Source organism: Melanotaenia boesemani, chromosome 18, assembly GCF_017639745.1.
Source record: "Melanotaenia boesemani isolate fMelBoe1 chromosome 18, fMelBoe1.pri, whole genome shotgun sequence".
In the NCBI taxonomy this organism is placed as follows: Eukaryota; Metazoa; Chordata; class Actinopteri; order Atheriniformes; family Melanotaeniidae; genus Melanotaenia; species Melanotaenia boesemani.
In genome coordinates, this window is record NC_055699.1 from 11,959,930 (window position 1) to 11,977,222 (window position 17,293).

Below are 17,293 nucleotides of genomic sequence, written 5' to 3' on the forward strand. Positions count from 1 at the left end.
AAGTTTCACAACTAGAAAGTACAGCATATTACAAGACAGAGTTTGAGTTTTAATGATAAACTGATGTTCATTAAGCTTGAGTGGCTGTCAAATCTAAAATATGCTGCCTGTTTTGCTCTCCAAGTGCTGTTATGATATGCAGAATAGAATTTGACCCTTTTGGCAAAGAGCATTTTGAACAGAAACTAATGAAGACCATGTGCAGAGAGAAACATGGAGATCATGGTCTTGATTTATTCAGTATGATGAAATTCATCTTGGCTTACTGTTACTGTTTAAAAATGCAATCTGTTCACACAATATGAGTTTGACAAAAACCATGCAGTATTATACAATTCTGCACATAAAATTTGTATAATTTATATATGCATGTAAGAGATGAAGTGACTCCTTACACAATACTGATCAACACGTTAAGGTTTAAGCTCTGTCTTCAGACCTCACACGGTATTGTGTTTCTTCAGCAGGTGTTTGTGAGTCAGGCTGGCATTTTACTGCCTATGTTGTTGTTGTGTAGAAAGTCTGCCCTTCCCCACAGTGCTCTGCACTACCAGTAATTACCTCAATTCATTCTACCACAGCTTAAGTGCTAACACAGCTAATCTTGTTAGAGTGATTTGATTAGCAAGAACATCACCCACTATCACTCCTCCTGGGCATTTGAGATGAAACCTTGTCTTCTTTCTGGCCTTACTCACCCAGAAATGATGCACCAGACAATACAAAAATGAAATTAATGGATGTGTGGATGTTACTACTTCATACTGTTCATAAAGTTTGAGCCACTTCTCTTTATATATATATATATATATATATATATATATATATATATATATATATATATATATATATGTATATGAGTCTTTTTTGTAATCTTGAGCAAAGTTTCTTTTGTTTCACTCATTTCAGTTCAGTCTTTGAATTCGGCCACCTTATTTTTTTTCTTTGTTAACCAATTTAATTCTGATATATGAATAATTCAAAAAAGTAAAAAAGAAAGGGAAAAACCAGACACTGAACCAGAGATATGTCTCTGACTCTAGTTGATACAAACTGTTTCTGGTCTTATCAGAAATGGTCTTCATAGAAAGGTAGCTGTCAGGAAGCTATTCTTGAATAAAAAAATAGGGAAAACTAAAGTATGTAAATGAGACAAGAACTCGACTGAAAATTAGGGCTGCAACAGTTAGTCGAGACAATGTCAACAATAAAGATAGTCGACAACAAATATCTTCGTCAATTAGTGTCTGAAAAAAAAAAGAAAAAAACCTACAGAGTGAGACATCGTCTTCTCTATCTCTGCTGAGAGTTGCACATACACAATAAAGTCTGCCTGGGGAAATATATGGCGGTCGACCAGGGAACAAAATGACGGCAGAGGACATCAAAAGTCTGGGATAACTTTACATTAAACTTACAAAATAAATTAAATACATGTGAGATTTGTAAAGCAGACCTTGCGTACCACGGACGTACGTCTGCTATGCTCAAACAATTCAAGAGGAGGCACATCGGACTTACATAACAACCTCATGCAAGATTTAAAAGCTGATTTAATAATTATGAGATACATGATTCAATTAGTCAGCTAGTCATTTTAATAGTCGATGACTAATCGACTATCAGAATAGTCATTAGTTGCAGCCCTACTGAAAATGAGTGGCAGCAGGTTTTATGGAGTGATGAATCCTTCCCAAAGCCCAGATATCTACATTACTGAAGTTGTGTGGAATCATCTTGACAGAAAACGGAGCAAAAAGCAGCAAACATCCAAAGAAAAGCTTTGACAAGTCTTTCACAAATCCAGGAGAACTATTCCTGAAGACTACTTTAAAACTACAGTATTTAAGCTGTGTTAAAGACTGCAGGTGGTTGCACCAGATATTGCCTTTAGAGTTCATTAAAATTATACAAATTTAGTGTTTTTTTAATATGTAGTTTTTCTATGTATGTTTTGACGTGTTTCAATGAACTGCTGCACCTATTTCCTATTTTCCTGCCAAGTTACAAAAAGAAAAGTGGGGTGGCTCAAGACTTGCACAGGACTGTGTTTCCATCAGATTCTACGATGTTGCGCAACATAACTTTGGACATAATCTTGGATTGACCATTGCAGTGTTATTTAGAGTGAATTGTGGAGGTTTTATTCGGTACAGGGAGTTAAAATTTATTAATATACCAGCCGTAACTTCAAATAAACACCACCCATCATTTTTAAAAAGATATAATCCCTCCTTCTTCCCATATCACATCATCCCCAGAAATCTCCATTTTTAAATCATCATCATCTATTTCTGTTTGTACTCAAGGAGTGTAAATCCTTGTTTTGGTGTTGGGTGTTGCAAACAACATCCTGTCCCCATTGAGAAATATTTGTTTTGTGGAAAATACAGCTAGAGATTTGGTGCCTGATAAATAACTCTCTCCTCGCTTCCTGAGAGGTCACATGGGTCAGATAGAAACTGTTAAAAGCTCTCAAGCCCAAGACCATAAAGACAAACTGATACCACGCAGATGCTCATTGCCGTGACAGGATACACAATAAGATAGCATTTACCTAATGGATGGTTCTTATCATTCACAGTAATTGAAGACATAATGAAGACTGATCATAATCCCCTGGAGGTGTAAATGGCTCTGTCACTGAGTAAAATGAGTTACTGTCCTCGATAACCTCCCCTTCCTGAAAATGACAGGTAGAAAGATTAAAGAGCACTTCACCTGCATGCCATGTGTTTTAAATACCCACTCCTGACCTTTTCTTTTCCTGTTGCCATATGACCCCACATGCAATCTCCAGGTTGGTGTCTGACGTAGAAATCTTTGCAAATGTGATTATTCTCAAATGACTAAGTCCCACCTAAGTGAGCAAAAACTGCCAAACAGGACCTTCACTCAGCCCTAAGTGTTTGTTTTTTCTTCCTTTCCATGTTTGTCTCCGGCTTAGTTAGCTTTCTTCATCGCTGCTCTTTCTGAAACTGAAAAGATTTACGCAATAACAGCTGAGCTGCCTTTTCAATCACAACCTTTCTCCCATGACATTTGCAGTCAATGGGTCACCAGTCAAGACCTCAGAAAAGAAAAGAACAGCAAGAGACAAATAACTTTAGCACCTAGCTGTGCCTGAAGGTTGTGTGCAACACCTAAAAATAGGCATTCCTTTGTAATACAGTTGGATTACACATCCCTGAAATGTGCAGACATCAGATTCTTTCCTTTCATGCCAAAGATTACACATGACATTATTCTTCGCATCACACGATTGCAGCCTTGCAAAGTCGTGCAGCCGATGTGACTCTTGTTGTAGATATGAGTGAGTCACACACAGTTGATCCACCTGTTTGAAGGGAGACTCTACCGTTGAACTGGGTACAATTTCTAACTTAAAATTACCACTATAAAATTTCTTCAGCTAATAACTGAGCTTAACACAGTTATTTTATTAAATAAAAGTATTCTGAAACTCTATGCTTAAATGTGCTAATAAGACATTTTCTTATTTCGTATACATTAATTTGCATAAATCTGTGCCTGAAAAAAGACCAGTAAAACTACTCAAAGATACAAAGAACAATATTTTTGCTTGTCACTGTTAACAAATTAGAAACAGCTGAATTCCACACTGGAAAACAGGAAATGTTTTGAGGAACCCCAGGAGTGGAAAACCCAACTCCCACTCCATTCTGCCAACCCTCCCCCTCCCCTTTCCCATCCCCAAATAATGCACCCTGATTCAAACCAAGGGGCAGCTTGTGGTAGCTATTAATACAATGTGATGACAGGTCCAATCACAATCAGAACCTGACAGTTCCTTTCATGCTAAGCAGAGGACAAGAGACAGGGGGACTGTCATAATGAGACACCACACAAGTGGAAGCAGAGTGGTGGTCCACGTATTAAAGATATTGTCTGCATTGCAGTGCCTTCTTAATTAAAACATTACACCAAATTGAGCACCCTTAAAGGATTATGCCCCAGGCCTAGATTTGTCTCTTTGATTAAAGAAAGTCATTAAAACCGGACATGGGGGGGGGTGTAACTTTGGGAGGAGATAGAAGAGAGGAGGAAGAGGAGGAGTATCTGTGTGCACATAGACTGCTGGCCAAATAGAGATGGACCAGGACAAAATGTAGCTGACTGGCTCCCATATTACTCATTCATCACTGTGTTGTATTTGTGTGTGTGTGTGTGAGTGAGAGAGAGAGAGAGAGAGAGAGAGAGAGAGAGCGAAAGAGAGAGCAAGAGAGTTTGGGGGGCGGCGGGGTGTGTGTGTGTGTGTCAGGCGGTATTCCTGCTCGTCTCGCTCCACCAGTTAAGTTAAATCAGAGGCAGTCACTGGCACACAGTGGTGGTCTCTATCTCTCTGTGTGTCCTGCTCTGAAAGTTTCAACAACCTCCTGCTTCAGCACCACAGGTAAGAGCTCATGTTTCACCTACTTCTTAAAAGTTATTTCCATCACCTTTGTCTTACATTTGCTGCTTTTATTAGTGATGTTATTTCAACTTTTCTCATCTGCGCAGCAAAGTCTCCGTGGCCAGACTTGAAAAGCTGTCTGTTGCTTAAATATTTATCTCTTCAGGCCTTCGTTGAAGCAACTGTCTGCACAGAACAAATCCACACACTCAGTTTATTAGCCATTTGGATTTTTGCAACCCATTGTTGCTGTTTGTTTAAGTTATCCATGTGACATTCTCACATGTGCATAGCCCTTGACTTCCTTTTGAACATTTACTTTTCAAGGAATCCAGATACACTTTATACATCCTAGGTAAACACAGGTCTAAAAAAAACAGATCTTCTTCCTGATAAACAGTAACTCCATGCTTTCTAAAAAAAAAGAAAAAAGCCTCACGTATGAAGAAATTAATCCTAAATCTAAACCAAAAAAAAAGGGGGAGCAAAGGTAAGGCAAGCAGGAGTCCTGTCAGAGAGAAAACAGGTCGATATTTGAGATGTAACATGTTGGGTAACAAGTGAAAAAAAATGCATCAGACTTTAAACCTAAAGTTACATATAATTTTCACTTCTCTAGATGTTTGTTTTTCCTTGTGTTGTTGTGATTAGAGGAGCAACAAAGCTGTGCAGTGAAATTCGTACAATAATTGAAAATAATTGGGCAAGAAAGTTATTTATTATCTTTGATTTCTGTTATTTTAACAGAGCATACTAGAACAGGAAATGAATGTAAGCCACATAGGCAGAAGTAAACTTTTTTTTTAATATGTAAGTCACATGTGAACATAGATTTCTAAAGAGAAAAATGCCAATATGGCTTCTGAAGCTGGTATTTCCGTTAGCTGTACAAACCAGAGGTCAGGTTCTTAGTTATTTTACTGGACACTGTTTCTTCTTCTTTTTTTTTCTTTTTTTTTTTTTTTACCTATTTCTGATCATGCTAGTAGAAAACCTGAAAAAACAAAATATGTGTGCAGGAAGTATTGCATGACATCCACTACATCTAACTAAAGTAACTCTCTAATGAAGTGGCTGTAAGTTGAGACTTGAGAGGAAGTGAGTTGTAGGAGGAGGCTATGGTTGACATGCACCACAATATTAGACACCCGTATTATTTATTTCAAAGAGGAACACTGACTAATTAAGCTGTTTTTAAACGGGCATGTCTTTCTGGTGGACAGTGGTGATAAATCTTCGCTCCTGTGACATGTTAAAAGGAGCAGGATGTAAAAAGTTGGAAGAATCCATTGTTGTGGAACTTCCTGTTGACCAAACAGGACTAAGATGATGTTTAAATGACAGGATGGTCAGGAGATGGCAGGCTGAGGAGGTGCAGAGAGGTGAACCTCACTTCATAATGGCCTGATATAAATCATTAACTCCATCAGTTAGACATTTTAGTGGCTCTCTCTTTGGGCAGCCAGATGGTGGTGCTCATGTCAGAGGAGATTGGTGCTCAAGCCAGTGGTGGCCTCAGATAGCTCAGTTGATGGGAACCTAATTTTTGTTCAGGCCAGCAAACTTTCTCCAACTTTTAAAAAATGCTCATGGTCCCACGCATAGGATTAGACTTGGAATGCAGCTGCTGAAATATCATTCAGTCATCAGCCAATGTCCTACAGGGCAGAAATGTCCCCAAACTTCCTATAAATCCTGATTTTATCATTTTTTGTAAGCAGCTTTGTGTTTGCAAACAGCACAAGGCCTTGTTGTCGCTTGTCTTGTCTTAGAGGATGCAGCTTGTTCACGAACCTTGTGAAGTAGATGTTTACCTTCCTGTCTGTGGTCACCCGGGGTTTATAGCTACCATTCAGTAATGCGCCGTCTCACTCAGAGCTATACTTCGCTGAACACAGCCATACTTTATAGTCACCTTCTGTTTAAGACACCTCATCTTTTTTATGGGGTTCACAAACATATATGCACAGCAATAACTTCCAGTCTTGTTTATATACCACTCCCCTCACCAACAGTATCTCCCTTATGGAAAAATACTAGTTGTTAGCTGTTCCAAGAATGTTAAAAAAGATATGTGCAATGAAATTTTTCACTCTATCTTCATCTGTGGGCATCAAAAATCTCCAACGCATCAACAGAGCAAAATCTATAAATTGTGGTGTGTGTGTGTGTGTGTGTTTAGCTGCTCTCTTTTGATTGGTTTGACTTTACAACCACCCACTGTTATAATCATTAAATCAAGAAAACAAATGTCCAGCAAATCCCAGAAGTGACTCTTTGCGTAGGTGCTTTACACTGCCCATTACAGCAGGGACTTTGCAGGAAACAATTTCATTATTCTGTTGCCCTTGGCACCCACACATCTTCCACCCTCAACAAACCCCACATTTACAACAGATATGGTTGTTGCATTGGTGCACGGCCCATGTTTTTTGTTGTTGTTTGTTTGTTTGTTTGTTTTGTTGTTTGTTTGTTTTGTCTCCAAGAGTGGATTCAGTGAATTTAGGAGGAAAATGAAAGGATCCTTGCATGTGAGATAAAATAGTTCCACTGCAGGACTCAAGACTGCAGCCTGAGTTTCGTCCAACCAGAAGGCAGCAGGAACACAACTGGAAGTTAAAAGTGTTTTGGTTAAATGAACATGTGACTGTAGTTTGATCTTTGCAAGCACACAAATACTATTATTGATTTTTTTTAAAGAAATTCATCTTTAGCATAATATTTGACAGGATTTCTCAATATGTTTTCCTCTTGACTCTGAATTGTGTCGTGTGAAATGTGTAGAGTAAAAGCATAAAGCTAGAATGCCCTCTTGTGGCAAAAACCCACTTAGTTGAGTTAACTGATTATCAGACTATTTAATTTCTATCCTGGTAGCTTCTACAATATCGCGCTTTAAAGTTATACCTTACAAAATAGTCAACTTCATTTTAAACTCATACCATTGAGTAGTTTTCTAGATACTTCTGTGAAGTTTTTTTTTGTTTTTTTTTTTTACAGTTTTAGTTCCAAACTCATTTATAATCCCTTTGGCATCTGTTTGGATTTAATGTATCCTCAATCATGTTATTTACATGTAATTAGTAACAGAAGCTGAAGCTAAGGGTCTTAGCTGCAGAAACTGCACTTAAAATGTTGCATACATGAGGCTTATGCTAATATTATTACATGAGCTCCACTAATGACACCCACTAAGCTATTCTATTAAACATAAAGACTATCATCAAAGAGGAGGATTTGCTTTTTACAACCATTTCACATTCTGCTCGTACAAATGGAGCAAAAACTCGCCCTGAGGCAAATTTTCTGCAGAGCGCAGGTTTGATTTTCTCACAGAGCGAAGTTTCCACTGAGCTGAATCCCTGCTGTCCTGTTTGTTTAGGTGTGCGCTGATTAGAAGTTCTCATGCTGGGTACAATGTATCTCTGCACGCTGAGGGTTTGAAACGTGACATGTCTCGTACAGTGACTGAAGCCACAAAGCTCTCTAGCTCTCTCCTCCCTGTTCCCTCAGTACCTCAGTGCTTAATGGTGCTGTTATCCAAGCTCACACTTTGCCATGCAGCCTCAATTAACACAGGTCATAACACTAAGCATAAATGTGCTCCTTCTGGGTGCTGTCAGTCCACCCAGACGGACGAACCATTTGATAAACACTGTACCCTTTTACTGTTGCCGTTCATTAGCCAAGGGACGATTTAGAGGAGGAGGCAGAATGTTGAATGTCTGAATAATGATCTTTCAAAGGGCATATTTGGAATATTGAATAACATGCAACATCTGTTTTTCATGGTTTCTTGTTTTACAGAAATAACATAAAGCGTTAGGATAGCTTTAATGTGCAGGTCTTTAATGAGCTGGTGTAGGGTGAGCACTTTCATGGGTGCTCGTGTGGATTGGCGTTTATGGGCCATGCCAGCGGTAATGACGGCTCTTCTCCTAGACTGTCTGTGACATTTTTGTTGTGTTTCTTTTATAGGAGTAGCTGAGGCCCTCGCCCAAGGCCCGTATCAGTCACCAACAGGGCCCCCTGCTTAAGAGTCCTAGGATTTAGCACCAAAAAGGATTTTAAAAAAATGCAGAATCTAACGACAGCAGCGGCAGAAGGGATAAACCTGACATGTGGCATGTCTGGAAGCCACGAAATCATCTTCACCCTGGTGCCCATCGTCTACGGCTGCAACTTTGTCATCGGTATAATTGGAAACAGTATGGTGGTGGCTGTCATCTACTGTTACATGAAGCTCAAAACGGTGGCCAACATTTTTGTCCTCAATCTTGCTATCTCTGACCTCACATTTCTCATCACTCTACCCATGTGGGCGACGTTCACTGCCACTGGGTATTATTGGCCCTTTGGTGGATTCCTGTGCAAGACCAGTGCAGGACTGGTGATTTTTAACCTCTACACCAGCATCTTCTTCCTCACTGCGCTCAGTATTGACCGTTACCTGGCCATCGTGCACCCAGTGCGATCACGCCGGTTCCGTACTGTGTTGTACGCTCGCATTACCTGTGTACTGATCTGGCTTTTTGCCTTTATGCTCAGTGTGCCCACAGCCCTGACCAGGGACGTCCACAACATTGAAAACTCAAAGATAACTGTGTGTGGCATCCTGCACCCCACCACAGAAAACGTAAAGAAGCTGAAGGACCTCCTTCTGGCCATCAGCCTCATGAAAAGCCTGCTAGGCTTCCTGGCGCCCTTCGTCATCATCATCACTTGTTATTGTCTCATTGGGCGGGCACTGCTGAGGGCACAACACATCCAGAAAAGTTCCCGTTCCAGGGATGATGAGGTGCTGCGCATGCTTGCGGCAGCTGTCCTGGCCTTCTTCTTGTGCTGGGTACCCCATCAGGTGTTCCACTTAATGCAAGTCCTTACTCAGCTCATACTGGTGGAGAACTGTACCATCCTGGAAATCATTGACACTGCTATGCCCTTCACCATTTGCATTGCCTACTTTAACAGCTGCGTCAACCCAATCGTGTACGGCTTTGTTGGGCACAATTTTCGTAAAAACCTTCTCAAGCTGTTGCGCTGCCATGCAGGTGGAGCTGCAAGACCTCATCCAAGCATCAGCTCCAAGATGAGCGCCCTCTCTTTTCGTGCCTCTGAAGCCCTGAGCCTTACAGTCAAAACCAGTGCTTCTTCTGATGTTAAGTGACAAAAAATAAGAATGTGGAAAAACAGGGAACAGTTTAGCTCTCACCACTCTTTAGGTCTGTGGTTAAGAAGATGAGGATGGAGAAATTCCAAGCTTTTGAAACCTCGGCTGTATTATCAAGCAGTGAAGCATTCAGAATGACTGGAATGTGGAATTCAGGAGTTTCTGTAATATCAAAAGACAATCATAACCTTAAAAAACTTTTTTTTTTCTTTTCCACACTTCACAAACCATCACATCTCATCAGATGATGTTGAATCCTTCAATAAAAATCTGTACAATGAAAGTCTGTATGACTAAAGGAAATATTATCATATTGTTTATGTAAGCTATGCATTTCTTCTGGATATTATCAGCATTGTGACACAATAATATATTGTTCCATGGTAACCATTCTGTGTGCTTAGCAGGTCTTTTATCTGTTGGAACAAGTTATCAAGTGCTAAGCAAAGATTCAAAAGGTAAAGAAAAACTTACAATCCACCCATGCCTGTAGCTAAATACATGGAAACATTGCAAATGTGTAGTAAACTGTCTTGTAAATCTATATCTGGAACATATTGGATTAAAACAACTAGTGCCTGTATGTTATGTGGTATTGATAAATCTAATGCTCTTAGTACAAATGTGTGTGTGTTTGCTGAATTGTCTGGGAGTAACACTCTGTAACTATAAATTTGTGAGTGCTACACAAACACTCCAGGTTGGATGTTTGTTGATGTTTTTGTGAAATTTAAATATGTTGACAGATTTTTTTTTCTACTCTGTAATTGTACATTTTGTGACCAGGATATATGAAAACAATAATAAAATTAAATATATCAATGCTCAGTTAATTTTTGGGTTCATTATTTAGAAAATAATCCAGAATTGTAATGACTTATTTAAAAAAAATAGCTAGAAGTAACACTTGATCTAAGATAATGTTGCTATTAACAGTAATAATCTTGTAACCTTGACTAAGTTTCCACAAGCACTGATTAATCATTGACCGTGTATTATGTGGGCCTCCGTTCCTCTAGTAGTACCTAAAAATAACAGGTGAACAGTGCAGGATCTTTTAGGGAGGATGTGTGATATGCAGCTGCATCACAGAATGGGATTGGTGGATTAGCAGCAGGTTGAGGTTTATAAGTGCTGTCCACAGATTCCGTCAGCTTTACTGTCAACATGAAGGTCCTCCTGTTTTTTGGATTGGTGGCTGTTGCCCTGGCTGATGTCACTCGCTTTGAGGGGTAAATTTTCCATTTAATCGAAGCAAAAACATTGTGTTCCTGCAGATTAAGCTTCAAAATGCCAAAAGTTGTGGTACTATTTCTGCCGTTGTACTTTTAATAGTAGGGAAACAGCTAAATTATCATAGTGCTGTATTAACTAAGTGTTCATGGTAAAAGTCTGCTTTTTGTTTATCTTATGCTTACATTAACTATCAGTACATATATATGTGTCCTATAGGGAGTGATTTTTCACAGCTAATATTTTTTTTTTATTTCAGAAATGTTCTTACACAGATTTTTTTACACCCATTTCAGCTGTACTGATTAACTTCCTCACCCACAATTAATTTCACATATTTAAGATCAAAGTTTAATCGTTTTTAGACTAATATAGAAATAATTATACATCAATTTAGTTTGAAGACTAATGTATAATGTTTTGACTAAGGTAACAGGGTCTGCTGCAGCTAAATATGTTGTAGCAGTTCAAAACAAGAACTCAGATGTTACTGGCATTATGTAATCAGATAAAAAAAGAGACTTAATTCAGCTTTAGTTGTTGTAGATAGAAGATAGAAAAACACAACCCATTTGCTCCTCTCCAATGCTCCACTTTTAGAATACTTTTTGGGTATGTTATTGCATTTATGGCCACATTTCCTCTTTCCATAGCGAGAAAGTCTTCCGTCTGAAGCCTCTTCTGGAGGAGCATGTGACCCTCATTAAGGAGCTGGCCAAGAGCATTAATGTAACTATCTGCTTACATACACACTTAGCATATGGTGCTGTCTTTGCTTGTGAATGAAAAACGAGGGCCTTTTTAATATCATCCAAATACTGTAGTTGTTTTCTGTTGAACAAATTGCTATTTTTTTCCTCCTTAATTCACAGATCAAACACTGCACATGCATTTACTTTAGCAGCACATTCCCTTTGTCTCAAATTTCCTGATAAAATGTTTCATTGTTCAAGTGTTGGATTTTGGTGCCACCTACAGGTTGACTTCTGGAGCCCTGAAAGCGACGAGCAGGTGACAATTGGCATTGATGTGGACATCCGTGTGCCTGCCATGTACCTGGACATAGTGTCCACCACCCTGGGGCAGAGTGACATGGAGCATGAGTGAGTCATCAGACAAATATGCAAAGTTTTATTTATTTACTTACTTAATTATTTATTTATTCACACAATGTTAAGAAATGTTTTAATTAATCTCCCTTCAGGGTTCTTATTGAGGATGTTCAAAGGGCTGTTGATGGACAGTCGGACAGTGAGGGCAGCCCCAGAGCCCACAGCTACACCAAGTACAACACCTGGAGCGAGGTAAGAATAGAAAACAGCAGTCCCCATGTCAGTCCTGAATTATATCATATGCAATACTTTATTATTATTATATTTGTCTTTCTTTTATTTCAGATTGAGGCCTGGATTAGCTCTATTTCCTCTTCCAATCCTAGTATGATCAGCAACCAGGTGATTGGAAAGACATATGAAGGGCGTTCCATGACTGTCCTTAAGGTATTTCAGCCTTACTTATAACTAAATATGAATCAAACCCATGCATTGAAAAATGATAGTTTGTTGTGCAATTACATCTAACAAATATTGACTTTTAAACCACAGCTTGGCAAAAAGTCCAGCTCCACCAAACCTGCTATCTTCTTGGACTGTGGTATCCATGCCAGAGAGTGGATCTCTCCTGCTTTCTGCCAGTGGTTTGTCCAGGAGGTAACAAAGAAACATTCCAAATTGCATTGCAAATATTTACTTGTAGGCCTATCCTAATAAAAGCACTGTTTTTATTTTTTATTTTTTTCAATCTTTCTCAGGCTCTGTCCACCTACGGTAGTGATTCTCAAATGACCAGCCTTCTCGACCAGATGGATGTCTTTGTTCTGCCTGTCATCAACATTGATGGCTACGACTACACCCACAAGAGTGTAAATTACAGTCAAGCCTTCCTCATCAAAATTATACAATCTGCTAATGTTGATTTGTTTAATGAGTATTACATATATTTCATTTACTTGGAAACTTTAGAACAGGATGTGGAGAAAGACTCGCTCCAAGAGATCTGGATCCAGCTGCTTTGGAGCTGATCCCAACAGGAACTTTGATGCTGGCTGGTGTAGTAAGTGCAACATATATCAGATATCTATAAAGAGGAGATATTTTATATTGCATTTATTAAAGTTTGGGGGCTTTAGAAGGATCAGATGAAATAATGAAGGTTGGAATCTGTGCAGCAGAGGCTGAGATGTGGTGGTTTAAAGGCTGTAGTGCAAGTCACACACCAGACCTTTGACTCCTTCAAACACTGTAAGGTGGTAAAATTTCATTACAGCTTTTGATATTCTGTTTTATTTCTGTTATTTTTATTTATTTATAACTAAAGCAAATATTAAAGTCCCAGAGGATAAGACAAGAAGGAGTTCAGGTAAATAACAACAAGCATACATGGAGGAAACTGAATCAAGATGCCAAGTAAAGAAATCATAAAAAGCCTACAAAAAATGTCAAAAGATGGTGAGGCAGCAGTATAAAGTGGGTAATAAATACAAAATCAACTGATTTAAAAGTTGACTTGGCATAAACAAACTTTAGGCTAATGCTTAAATAGAGTTAAATACTTTTATTGTTTGTTTGAATGGGACAGCGCATATCAATGAGCATACAATATTGTCAGAAATATACCATCCCTGCTCCCATAAAGGAAACACATAACAGCATCAACAGTTAAGCAGTGTAATGACATTAATTTATTTTATTTACATGTTGGTTTAACAGGGACAAATGCATAAAACATTGCTTCATAAAATTATACCAAGTGAGTGTCATGTATACATGGCCAAGGCTAATCTGCAACCCCTGTTCCTGGTTAGACTTTAAAAATGAAAGCACGCTATTTAAAACAGTAATGAGTTAAAAATACTTGAACTATTAAAAAGGCAATTGTAACCGTGTTTACAGTGTAAGATATCAAAAGCATGAAGCAGCATAAGTATAAAGACTATATATATATATAATCTTTATATGTACACTACTGTTCGAAAGTTTGGGGTCACTTCCCTATTGAATCCCATGGCAAAGTGACCCCAAACTTTTGAATAGTAGTATATATATATATATATATATATATATATATACTGCAGCCTCACAGCAAGAAGGTTGCCGGTTCGAGCCTCGGCTGGGGGGAGGTTCGAACCTGGGGGGGCCTTTCTGTGTGGAGTTTGCATGTTCTCCCTGTGTATGCGTGGGTTCTCTCCGGGTTCTCCGGCTTCCTCCCACCGTCCAAAGACATGCATGATAGGTTAATTGGTTATTCTAAATTCTCCCTAGGAGTGAGCGTGCGTGTGAATGGTTGTTTGTCTATCTGTGTTGGCCCTGCGACAGACTGGTGACTTGTCCATGGTGTACCCTGCCTCTCACCTGTTAAAATGCTGGGATAGGCTCCAGCTTACCCGCGACTCGTAATGGAATAAGCGGTCACGATGATGAATGAATATATGTATATACACACACACACACACACACATATATATATATATATAAATATACTCACACAAACATAAATAAAATAGAAAAGACCTATTTTTGATGATGATTAGCCATGATTTATTTTGTTTCTTGAAAGAGAAATAAAAAGATTTTTTTTAAGAATTTGAAAATCTCGAAATTTAAAAAGTAGTGTTTAGCTAAAGTTTGGCATATCTGATATGACTGCGACTTTCTATCAAGTACCTTGATGGGATTTGACACTACACTTATACAGGCTACAACACTGTCCTGAACTCATCTTTAGTTATAAATCCCAAGTTCTCAGGTGGTTCCCTATAATTAAGGACTTTTGTTTTATAATTGTATAGAAGATTAGGAAATTAATCAGTAGCACTAAAAGCTAAGTTAACTTCTTACAACTCTTCTACTTGGATCTAAGCTGGGAAGTACAAAGATGTTAAGTTAGTCAACAAGTCCACCAACTAAAATGATCATATTTGTTGTTTGTTCACAACTTTATGACTATTCTTTTTAATACATGACATTTTATTCCACCTCCATGGACAGCACTTTACAGGTTTCTCTGGTTGCATGTAATAACGGCATGCTATGCTAAACCCTTGTTATTTTTGGCTGGATTTAAACTACGACATCACTCGGTTAGTATTACAAAATCCTAATTGTTTGGTTGCAGTTTGGTGGTTGAGGTTAAAATGTACAGTGCTGTTTAGCATCCTTCATGTGCAGTTCTTCTCTTGACCACTAGAGGTCATAAATTCTTTGAATGCAGGTGTAGGTTGTATTTTCCTGGTTGCACATTCATACATGAAATTGGCTTTTTTTCTTCTTCTTTTGAGAGAAAGACATAGGAAAGGTTAGGCTACTTCCCTTCTTGGCAAACACCTTTCAAACATCACATCAACATCTTGTAGTACACATTATATCTTTTATAAATCTGCAGCTTAGCACCAAAGCTAAATAACAATATAACATCTAAACTTAAGATAGGTAAAGTGCATGATTGAATATGTTCTCAATAATTTGAGAAAGTTAAAACATATACATATATTAATGATTTTCTACATGCCATTGCAGCCCTTGGAGCTTCCAGCAACCCCTGCAGCGACACCTTCTGTGGCTACTCTCCCGAGTCTGAGATTGAGGTCAAGAATGTTGCTGACTTCATCCGCAAGAACAAGTCCATCATCAAGGCCTATATCACCATCCACTCCTACTCTCAGCTGCTGCTCTTCCCCTACTCCTACACCTATGATCTTGCTGCACACCACAGTGAGCTGGTCAGTCAACATCATCTATTACTTCATGTTCTATATAGACTGCTCAATCATTTTTTTGGCTCAGTGGTTAAGCTGTATCTGTACAAGAATGTTATTCATTAGAGGCAGACTGCAATGTCTTTTTATATTGCTAGAAGTATTTAAAGATATGAATCACAGTCCATGAAATCTCAGTGAATCACATGCTGTTCAAGCAAAGGGCTTGGTAAGACACAAGTTTAAGTAATGTCCTTATAATATCTCTAAATGTGTTTACGAAAGCTTAAGCAAGAATTCAGCCTAGTCCCATTACTGTGTGACTCTTATCTATGGGCAACACTTAGTTGCAGCAAATCATTTACTCCCTGCTCACATGCTTCATTCTCATGGCTCTTTTATCTCTCACTGGGGTGTCCGGGGCCTGCACAGTTAATACTCACACCCCTGCTCCAGCTCTCACACTAACTAAGGCAGATCACACGTTTCTATCTGTCTATCACTCGCATGCAATTTAGGCTCTCTCCCGATACTTTACAGAAGAAAAGAACTCCGGGGATCCATCATAACTCATCTGTCTCCTCAGAAATATCATTTCCTGCTTGTGCATTTTTCCGGGGATTTAATTTCCTCTTGCAACTCGCTAAAGCTTTTGACTCTTTTTTTTTTCTTCTTCTTCTTTTTTATAATAATGGGAAAAATGTTTTGTTTAAACAACCGCAGGATGGTTTGTGCTGCAGGGGAAAAAACATATGTAATTTTCTCTAGAAGATGTGTTTTCGTAGTTGTGTGGCTTTGTTCAGGCCTATAGACTCAGATGTTCTGTTCCTATGACATATCTTTGTCTGATATGACAAATAATCGATTTAACTTGATTTTGCCTCTTTTCTTTATCTTATAGCTGAAGGTTGCTGAGGGAGCCTCTGCTGCTCTGCGTAGTCTTTATGGTACCTCCTACACCAGTGGACCTGGTGCCACAACTATCTGTAAGTACAGCAAATATAGCAGCTGAATTGGTATTTTAAGAGAAATAGTTCATTTATTGAGCGCTTAATGGTCTATTTAAACCTCTAGAATAATGCATTATGATGTGCATGTTATGCACAAATATTTCTTAAAGGATGAGGCCTTCAAAAGTCAACAAAAAGCTGTTAATCAAAGCATTACATGTATGAAAACATATCCACACTGTCCCAGATCAATATATCCCACTCCTCTCTCCCTCATTCTCTTCCCTCAGACCCCGCTGCAGGAGGCTCTGATGACTGGGCCTACGACCTGGGAATAAAATATTCCTACACCTTCGAGTTGCGTGACACTGGTCGTTATGGGTTCCTGCTGCCTGAGTCTCAGATCAAGCCCACATGCGAGGAGACCATGTTGGCCGTCAAGTACATTGCCGCCTACGTGCAGAAGAACCTCTATTAAGGAGCGTAGTAGCCAGGACCCCTGCCAACCCAGCTCCTTTGCACCAGCCCCCCCGCCTTTACAACCTCTCAGCCATCTCCTGCCCGTAGTCATGGATACGGGCACCACCCGCCATGTTTCCTCACTGTGCTTGACAGAATGTCAAGATGAGTGCAAACAATAAAATCAATGATCCGTCCCCACATGCTGAATCAATTTTTGATGTGTGTATGATGATTCAGTGTCTTATACTACTAATAAAGAGATAATACTGCTTATATTTTGCAACCAATCATTAACAGGTTGCCTACATTTC

At 38.9% G+C, this 17,293-nt stretch overlaps 2 protein-coding genes across 2 annotated transcripts; both read left to right on the top strand.

Annotated features, from left to right (window-relative positions):
- Positions 1-4,111: 4,111 nt before the first annotated feature.
- Positions 4,112-9,604, top strand: agtr1b (angiotensin II receptor, type 1b). Its single transcript, XM_041968745.1, has 2 exons — positions 4,112-4,414; positions 8,393-9,604. Exon 2 carries the CDS (start codon positions 8,490-8,492, stop codon positions 9,579-9,581), a length of 1,092 nt encoding a protein of 363 aa, XP_041824679.1. The 5' UTR covers positions 4,112-4,414; positions 8,393-8,489; the 3' UTR covers positions 9,582-9,604.
- Positions 9,605-10,708: 1,104 nt separating this feature from the next.
- Positions 10,709-17,180, top strand: cpb1 (carboxypeptidase B1 (tissue)). The gene is made up of 11 exons (XM_041968742.1): positions 10,709-10,816; positions 11,471-11,546; positions 11,796-11,920; positions 12,022-12,121; positions 12,215-12,316; positions 12,422-12,526; positions 12,628-12,738; positions 12,839-12,929; positions 15,392-15,594; positions 16,472-16,556; positions 16,811-17,180. The coding sequence occupies exons 1-11, from the start codon at positions 10,752-10,754 to the stop codon at positions 16,996-16,998; spliced, it is 1,251 nt and encodes a 416-aa protein (XP_041824676.1). The 5' UTR covers positions 10,709-10,751; the 3' UTR covers positions 16,999-17,180.
- Positions 17,181-17,293: the final 113 nt, after the last annotated feature.